This window comes from Dioscorea cayenensis, chromosome 1 (genome assembly GCF_009730915.1).
Source record: "Dioscorea cayenensis subsp. rotundata cultivar TDr96_F1 chromosome 1, TDr96_F1_v2_PseudoChromosome.rev07_lg8_w22 25.fasta, whole genome shotgun sequence".
In the NCBI taxonomy this organism is placed as follows: domain Eukaryota; kingdom Viridiplantae; phylum Streptophyta; class Magnoliopsida; order Dioscoreales; family Dioscoreaceae; genus Dioscorea; species Dioscorea cayenensis.
The window spans coordinates 73,171-82,360 of record NC_052471.1 but is presented as its reverse complement, the minus strand read 5'-3'; the positions used below and the strand labels follow the sequence as shown (position 1 = coordinate 82,360).

At 35.9% G+C, this 9,190-nt stretch overlaps 1 protein-coding gene across 3 annotated transcripts; it reads left to right on the top strand.

The window, feature by feature from the left end:
• The first annotated feature begins 517 nt into the window (after positions 1-517).
• LOC120264813 (protein SAWADEE HOMEODOMAIN HOMOLOG 2-like) lies at positions 518-9,098 on the top strand. Of its 3 annotated transcripts, XM_039272681.1 has the most exons (10): positions 524-630; positions 803-876; positions 1,472-1,557; positions 1,644-1,689; positions 1,761-1,902; positions 3,484-3,547; positions 4,339-4,390; positions 4,830-4,973; positions 7,690-7,809; positions 8,418-9,098. In XM_039272681.1, the coding sequence occupies exons 3-10, from the start codon at positions 1,481-1,483 to the stop codon at positions 8,811-8,813; spliced, it is 1,041 nt and encodes a 346-aa protein (XP_039128615.1). In that variant the 5' UTR covers positions 524-630; positions 803-876; positions 1,472-1,480; the 3' UTR covers positions 8,814-9,098. The 3 variants fall into 3 exon arrangements, with proteins under 3 accessions (XP_039128608.1, XP_039128600.1, XP_039128615.1); XM_039272674.1 differs by lacking the exon at positions 803-876 and having other exon boundaries at positions 518-630; positions 3,499-3,547; XM_039272666.1 differs by lacking the exon at positions 803-876 and having other exon boundaries at positions 518-630.
• The last annotated feature ends 92 nt before the right edge of the window (positions 9,099-9,190 follow it).

The window sequence follows — 9,190 nt, the reverse complement described above, 5'->3', positions numbered from 1 at the left end:
AATTAATGCCGTCATTAATTCTTACGCACGGATACTCATAACTCTGCCACCGCCATGTGCCACATGCCAACAATTCGGATCGAAACGAAAAAGATCACCGCTTTTACGCGAGACTTTGAGAATTTACACGTTAATATGAATAGTTATACATGTAAAGACAACGTTAAACGGAGATGGGAAGTATTACACGGATATGATAATTATTAAACATGTTAGTAAAATATTTAAACGTTAAACCAAGCAGAAAGCCCTTCAAAAGGTTGAACACGATGTGATTTGGCTGACTTTTCCTTTCCCACCATTTTCGAGCCAAAATGAGATTTCACAACATGGACCCATTTGAGTGAGCAGTAGGGGGTAAAGGGAAGTTAAACACTAACTGAAGGGGCGTCAGGGTGTCCTGAAAAGTAGGAGGGGGTTTTTGGGAAGTTTTGAAAATTACGAGGGGTGAACAGTAATTTTCCCTAATAATAATAATAAAATGAAAAAACAATTCTCGTGCCCAAAATCAATTTTAGAGTCGGTTTGAAAGAAAGGGATCTTTTCCTCTGTCGCTCGCTCGTTCCCTCGCTCTCCATGGGTCGGCCACCGCTCGGCGGAGGCCCCGTCTTCCGATTCATCCAAAGTGAGGTGAGAATCAGTTCGCCAATCGATTCTCCTTTGATGATTGCGAGTTTCTATATGTTTGCTTGCTTTGTTGGGAAAACCGAAGGCAAACGCATAATCTGATCATTAGTCTATTCTGCCTGCCCTCATTGATCCTCATTTAGTTTGATTTATGATCCCATGTTCTTCTATTCAGAGTCTCCCGTTCATGCCAGATTGGCTCTTCAGCTTCTCCGTTCATGCCAGATTCGTATCTTCAGCAAATGAGCGGTAGGAGAGAGGGGATTTTTCCATTGAATTTCTTGTTTACACATAAAACAACTTGGGATACATTTTTCATTTAGGAATTTCATCGATTCTATTTGTAGGCAAAGTATTCTAACCTTGCCTGCTTGTTTAGCCAAAGCAGAAACGTCAGACAAGAAAAGAAGAAAAAAATGTGAACAAAATTTTGCATTTCTCTTTGATGATTGTAGTATTGTACTGTCAGATGATTTTATGCCCATATCAGTTGAAAACAGATGTTTGCTGTTCTTAATTGAAGCCAAGTTTCCTAGTACATCCTGTGACGACACTTTAAGATTCTTTGCTCGCAGGACTTAGATCAGGAAGACTTGGTGGTGTTTGCATAGCTGTGTTAATTATCTGCACTCCTCACTCTGTTTGCATATTAGTTGTATTTGTGGCATCCCTTTGTCCTGACTTCTTTTTATGCGATTCTGTGTTTTTGCTTACACAACAAACTTCGGTTAAACAAGTCTTAGTTTCAATCTGCAGAATTAGTGGGCATTATTATCAATGTAGTAGATTTGCATTTGGCCCTGAACTGATCACCAGTTTTTATGACTCTGCTAATTTTTTGAAGGTTGTTGAGATGGAAAAATGCTTGCAAGAAGCAAACAATTTGTTACCTCCTCGTGAGATTATATGTGCTCTTGCCGAAAAATTCAGGTATAAGTTTGCATTTTCTTACTAGGAAATTCAATCTGCATGATTATAGCATTGATAAAATTATGTTCCTTTTGATTTCTTTGTAGTTCTTCAGCTGATCGAGCTGGCAAGATTGTTGTGCAGCCAAAGCAGGCATGAACACCCTGGTTTCTTTTGTCCTTGTAAATTCATTGCACAAATCATGTATTTATAAAATATCGCAGGTATGGAATTGGTTCCAAAATAGACGATATGCTCGAAGGGCGAGATCATCCAAGGGACCTGAAAAGCTAATAGTCTCAACAATGCCTCGGGATGATTCTCTTACTTTTAAAAATGCAGCCCCTTCATTATCTGCTCCTTCAGGTTTGCCTTTTTTTCCTTACACATTCTATACCATTCAATGCTTTACTGTCTTTCTTACATCACATGCACTAATTTTAATTTCAAATATTCCTTAAATTGCACTATTTTTTTTTCACAGTTGCTGTATTCCATGTCCAATATTTGACTTAAATAAAGAACTAAGGACACCTTTTAGTGGTTTTGAAAGTAATCTGATGCGGCACATAAAATTAGCTCATTTGAAATTCAAAATCCTTTCCAACAAGAGTTCCTTAGTTGACACAAGATCATGGAATTGGTTGGTGAGATATTGTTTACTAAGTTTGAGTTGTCTTTATGTATTCACCGGGGCCTAAAATAATTGGAGCCTAGATTAACTAAAGGAAGATCTTCACAAATGTCTAGAGTATGAGAGGAAGATCTTTCCTTTCATTCAGCTATGTTGCTCCTCTATTTAAGAGGCTCCCTGCATTACTAAAGAAGCATAGAATTTGAATTTAGTTACCAACATTCTGACAGCGCAACAATATGTGAGGCTATTTAACTTGTTGAGTCTGTGTTTGTCCAACATCCATGTCTTGTTTCTTCACCATCTCCTTACGTAGTCATATCCCTTTCCTCACTAAACATATTCTATCAAGAAAATACAACTTGTTCTGATTTGTGTAAGTATAAATTAAAATTGTGAGAATTTCATCCCATGTATTACCATGCCTGTGTCATAATCGTTTACCTTCTTCTAGTATTTATGCATTGTCTCTGAGTGGCTAGTTTTCTTGTTTGGGTTTTGCCACCCACATAAGATTTCCCAGTTGTTATGGTTGCCAAATTGAGCACTAGGCAGGCTTCCAGCTGTCTACGTGGTTGTTGAACTGCTGCTTAGCTTTTAAAATCTGAACAAAGCTCATGGATGTCAGTTCATCTCTTGTGCATAATTTACTTCAGCTTATTGACTTTTATAAGCAATTTGTTTTATCCCTGGCCATGCTTTAAGTAAACACCCAGCTTCCAGGTAAACAACAACCAGTGACTCATGAGAATATGAGAGTATCTAATATTTTTTATCCTATTTATCATGGTTCCAATTTGGGATCAGGTCATATAGAAGCCATGCATTTATGCCTTGCAATAATCTGATGAGTGGACAAATAGATGCAATGAGGCACTGCGGCATGATGACATTAAGTTGTCATCTGTCTGTATAACATTGAACTATTTAGATTTCCTTTTTAAGTTCACCTCCTAACAATTCTGTGAAATTATGGGAAGTTTAGAGGGATTTTAGGCATATTATTCTTTTGTTCTCTTGTTAATAATTTTCTGTCATACTTGATGTAAGTATTTGTGGTGTAGATTGGCTGAAAAAAACCCATGTGCTTTATAGATCTGCCTGTTTATGTGTGCTTTAGGTTTCTCCACCTTTGGTTAAGTATCGTCTTTGCACTCTAAGATTGCAAAGCTGCAAACCATTGAATATCAATATGATTTACATTAGCTTTTTATATTTTCCTAAAGTGTTAATCTTTGTTTTTTTTATTGAGTGCAAGACAATTGTGTTGCATGAGCATCAGTAGTTAATTGATATTTTATGACCTAATGCAGTAAAGAATTCTTCAGATAGTTTTCAGGTGGAGTTTGAAGCAAAATCTGCAAGGGATGGGGCATGGTAAGTGTTCTTGAACTAAATTTTTATTTTCATTCTTCCAGACATGATTATCAGATTCCTCAAGTTCTGTACTTCTAGATGCAATTCTTTTGAAAGTTGTTCTCAATTTAGGCATGATATGGACGTGTTTGTCGACAAACTTTTCTTATCTAATATGACCTTTTATATTTCTACAATCTCTGTTCAGCAACAATTGAAACGCATTCTAGCCATATTATTGGCAATGTGTACCTTCATATTTTATATTTTGGCATGAAAATATATTTGTGGACAGCCTGTAAGGTAGTGTAACATTGGTGTCTCCTCTTTTTTTTTTTGATTGATAATCAAGCTCTAATTAATCTTTGATTTTAACTCCCCATTCAGGACTGATATTCTAGGGGCAGTAGCTTTGTAGACATTGTAGATGTTGTGCTGTTGTAGACATTGTAGATGTTGTGCTGTTGGAACAGCATAGGCACCATTCTAATGACTTCCATAGTTCCATGCCAAATTTTTGAGCCATGTAAAATATGGATCATTTGTGTTATCTTCTACGCTTAATTGTACACTAAATCTTGGGTTATCTGGTGTCATCTGGTGACTGGTTTACCTATTCACTAAGAACACCATGAGATGTTTAGAATGACTGATTACCAACCAGGATGTTTAATGATGTGCAGCTTTCACTCGATTTTAGAATATTTTGATCATATTGCTATGAGGTGAACACTTGATGTGGTACACATTGCTGTTCAACTTACATATTTCCTTTACTTGATTTAGTTTAATTTAGTTCTGTATTTCCACAGGTATGATGTTTCAGCTTTCATTTCACATCGCACAATTGAAGCAGGTGACCCGGTAATGATTCGTACTTTTGGTTCTTGCAATACGGAAGAAGTTTTTGACAAGGAATAGGGAAGAAGTTGATAAAGCCTGTTGTAAAATTGCATGCTATTATAATAGAAATTTTGTCCTGCACTAGGTCTAGCAAAGACATTTGTTTACTTTTGGTTCATTTTTTTCTTCGAGAAATTTTCACACCAGTCTCCTAATCAGAAGAAGTATGACAAGGTCTGGCAGCCAGTGGAAAGCTCTGGCTCATTATTGTTATGGAGGGTTTTGTTTTTAGTTGTACCCTTTAGCTTATGGCGTTGTGTGTGTGTTTTTTTTGGGGATATGTAAAAATGAGGGCAAGCTTGAAGTCTTGTTAGAGTGGAGTGTCATCTGTCTCTGGCAATCTTTTTGACCTTGCTTCAGATATATATGTTGTTTATAGCCCTGATTCCTCTGATGTCAGGAAGTTCGAGTTCGGTTTGCTGGCTTTGGTGCAGAAGAGGATGAATGGGTTGATGTGGTCAAGTGTGTAAGATTACGATCTCTTCCATGTGAAGCATCAGAATGTGCTGTAGTAATTCCTGGAGATCTCATTCTCTGTTTTCAGGTACAACAAGCTTCCTTGTGTATATCTATTGAATTGTGAGATGCCTTTTTCTGGTTTTGGCTAGAAATTGTTGCAGGAGTTCAATGGCATCATGAAAGAATTTATGTGTGGCACACTTTTGCAATATTCTCACGCATAGCATACTATGAAAGGAGTTAATACAAGGTGCTTGCAAATAGAAGGAAGTGACAGATCTGCCTGGAATATGCTTGTCCAGGAACTGATCTTCATGATCAAGTGTCTTCACTCTCTTTTACTGAACCAGGGTAGATCTATTTTGTGTTTGTCAAAATACAACCAATTTTGAAGAGTTAGTTGATTTGTTCCTAGCTTTTTTCTCAATAATATGTGAACAAGTCTTTAGATCAAAGTAATGCTCAAAGAGTGTGAGAAGATTCTAGCGTCTCACCTCTTGATGGACTAGTATTGGTAGAACAACAATAGATTATTGCCCATTAAGAATTGTGATATTCTAGAATAATTGCATTGAAGAAAGTGGGGTTTCTGATTTCATTTATGACATTAACCAGTGTTTTTAGATACTGGTGTCTGAGTATAAGCAGCTGATGTGAATTTAGTAAAATCCGGGAACACAAATTTATATATGTTCCTCGGTTTAATAAATTCAACAACCCCTTAAGCCAAAGTCTAAATATTCCTAATCTTAAATAATTAATCAACATAATTAAAACTATAATTGCTACTTTCACTCTAACTAAGAATGTTATGGAATGGGATCCTCATTTTCAATGGTATCAAAAATATATGTTACAACCTACATGATAAGTTTGGAGCTTTTTATTAATTTTGTCTTGAAATATATACTTAGCCTATAATATTTGGTAGTTCTCATTGCAACATTTTTTTTTCCATATTTTTTGACTTAGGGATGTGGTTGGAGAGAATTTTAATTTAAGCTAACTAAATTTAACTAATACTAATGAAAACAAAATGCTTTAAAATTAATAATTTATTTTTCTAAATAATAATAAATTTTTATTAATACTAATTTTTTTGAAAAATATTAAATATATTTATTTAAAAAATTATTTTTTTGTATTAATATATTTATAGCTTCTCTCAAGTTGTGTGGTTGGGAGATTATATTTACCCTTCAACCTAACATGATGTTAAGAGTTTTTTTTGGTTTGATTTATCATATAAACAGGAGTTAGCAAATTCTTTTTTAAAAAAAAAAATTTAGAAGATAAAGAAGATTAGATTTTGAATTAGAAGAGATAAAGATTTGTGAATAGTTAAAAAAATTATGTAAAAAGATGATGGATTAAAAGGATAAAGCTATAGATAATGTGGATATTAAAAAAAATGAAGAAGGAGATAGACACAGAGAATTGAGGAAAATGATTATAAGTTTAGATTTTAGAATCATACAACGGAGATGTAATATCTCTGTATCCCAAGCATATATGGATTTACGTTTGCTTGTGAGACATTTGGTAGATCTCATATCCTTTTGTTTTTTTGGTTTGTTGTGTTGTGGGAGTTCAGCTCATAAAAGGTGAAAGTAGATAACCCTTATGTTTGCAAATAACACTCAGGGAGTTCCGTAAGTAAATTTTGAAAGTGGCTAGTTTTCCTTAATGCCCTATAATTTTCTACAGGACTTCCTCTTCTAAAACACCATAGCAAATTACTCAAATGGGGTTGTGAGCCGGCATGCAATTCTAGATCAAATAAGTCTCTTGACACTCGCAGATGCTAGATAGCTGTTATATGACAAGGATGATGAACTCTAGTGAAATGAGAATTCTAGAGTGGTCATTCTTTTGTGGATGGTTTGGAGCCATTACCATGATCACCTTATTTAACTGAACTTTTTTTATGTTTTATTTTTTGGAGTAGCCATGATTGTTGGAGGGTTCATTTGGATTATCCATGGCACTGAATAAGTGAATCTGCTTTAATTAATCTTAATTAGTTTCATTCTCCAAATCTGTGACATGCATGATGCCTGTTGTGTGGCTTACTGGGTTCTGTCAATGTCCTCAGAAGGGCAGGCTGGCATTCTGAAATCTTAAAAAACAGGTCTTGAATCTTCAATTTTAGGTTTTAACGCAGCTCACAAATGATGGACAAGTGGTCAATTTGTATATTACTGAACTCATCTAAGATGCATGTCGACGTATAGATGATTCAGTCTTATACATTTGCTAGAAGATGAGTTATTACTTTTATTAGTTGGGAGCGTCATAAACTTATTTCATTTAGTCATGTCCCTTGTTTGATTAGTATAAATAACAATTTCATCTGCTTAGACTGTGAATAACTTGCCCCATAAACTATCAAGAAGTTTTACAGCCTTTTTGTTTGCTTCAATGTTTTCCCCTGCATACTGCATTGTTGTTGTTCTAGACCAACTAAAACTTTATCCTGTATTCTATGTTCATGTTTTTATTGGTGTTCTAACTCTGGCTAGGTTCATTTCTTGAACGTGCTAGTTTAAAGAATTCCTGAGAATATTTGAAAAGAAAGTGAGATTAGGGAAGGTGATTACTGTCTGTTTGTTACATGAGGAATTTCTCCCCAGCTTTTTGTAAGCTTTATGTGCTTCTAGAAACCATTTGGATTGGAATAAATGATGAAATACTTTGTTCCTCTTACCAATTAACTATACCAGAATTTATTGCAACGTAAAGATTTTACTATCTCAACATGCTATGCTTTTTTTTTTTAATTTCCATTACGAACTGTCCAGGAGGGCAAGGAGCAGGCTCTTTATTTCGACGCCCATGTCCTTGATGCGCAAAGGCGGAGACATGACTCACGCGGATGCCGTTGTAGATTTCTAGTCCGTTATGATCATGATCAATCTGAGGTACTTTGTTTGGTAACAACAAAGAATGGGTGTTTATGTAATTTAAATGCTAATCACCAATGGAAGCTGCAGACATCTCACAGCTTCTGTTCAGTGACAACTGGGCCGAAAATTAGTTTGGTGATGAATGATATAGCATCATCACTATATTCAAAGTAAATTCACTCCAAACTTTATTCCTTACTGATCTTACCACACAATCACCCTGGCGGCTAGAGCCATATTAAGCATTTGAGGGATCTGTTTTGATCCGTCAAGGGTATTGACTTTTACACTGTTGTGATGTGTCCCTTGAGGATCTAGATTTTTTTAACATCAAATGCCCTGATTCCCTCAAGTAGAGAAGTTCAATTTGTTTAGTAATTTCATCTCCCAAGGGAACAGATTTTGGCATGCAACCACTCATGAAAAGTCGAGGTTCATGTGAAGAATTAGTATTAACCATTGAAGAAACTTTGAATATGTTGAACCAGTGAACACACATTGTTGTTTATGAGGAATGATAATGGGCATTCCGACCATGAAGGCTTGATCTTCATTAAGAGTTGATGTAAGTGGTCTGGGTAATGTACTATTGATTTTGATTTGCCACATTGTATCTTCTGCAGGAAATAGTTCCACTCAGGAAAGTATGCAGGCGCCCGGAGACTGATTACCGGCTAAAAATGCTGCAAGCTTCAAGAGCAGCAGCTCTTGAGTCAAGCATTGTATCAAGTGATCCCACTCTTCCAGGCTCATCGAAAGAGGTCATTTTGGCGGCAGAGAAGCCTCCCAAACAATGGAAATCGATGGATGTCACCACAGCTGAGGTAGCCACTGTTGTTGTGCCAGAACTTGAGGAGCATGTTGTATCTGAAACCCCACCTACTAATATTGTAGCTGACAATGATTTGGGCGGCCCAAAGATCCCTCAAGAAGATGATGCATTTACTGCAGTCAACCCTGATAAAGTAGTACAAGATGGAAGCCCAGCAAACCCTACAAACGTCTGCCCCCCTTTGTAGGTTTTCCTTCTACATGTCAATGTAAGAAGAAAAGAATGAAAACAGCTCAATGGAAGCTGTTCATCATTATTATCGAACTTCTGAATTAAGCTTTCTTTATACAGTGAGTTCTGTGGTTGTTCTTGCATTTAATCATGTTTGTCCAGACTATAGTATTAGTGTAGTTTTGATAGGGAGAAAGAAAAGACTCTTGAGGGTTGGCAAGCTTTGTTACAGATACTGTGTTATTTTCAACAGAAAGGTATTATAGATATTTTACAGCAATGTAACTGCTTTTTGTTGTTCTGCTTCCTTCCTTTGGTTGGTGAAGCATTCTGTTTTTCTTGTTCTGTTTCTGTTTATAATAAAACAATAGGCATTGGGTGTGGAAGTTGGCA

Excerpts from the sequence above, each read along its gene's own strand:
- LOC120264813 (XM_039272666.1), top strand. The coding sequence starts at position 577 with ATGGGTCGGCCACCGCTCGGCGGAGGCCCCGTCTTCCGATTCATCCAA. Across the intron at positions 1,903-3,483 it reads TTCATTATCTGCTCCTTCAG|TAAAGAATTCTTCAGATAGT; the intron begins GTTTGCCTTTTT and ends GACCTAATGCAG. Across the intron at positions 4,974-7,689 it reads ATCTCATTCTCTGTTTTCAG|GAGGGCAAGGAGCAGGCTCT; the intron begins GTACAACAAGCT and ends CGAACTGTCCAG.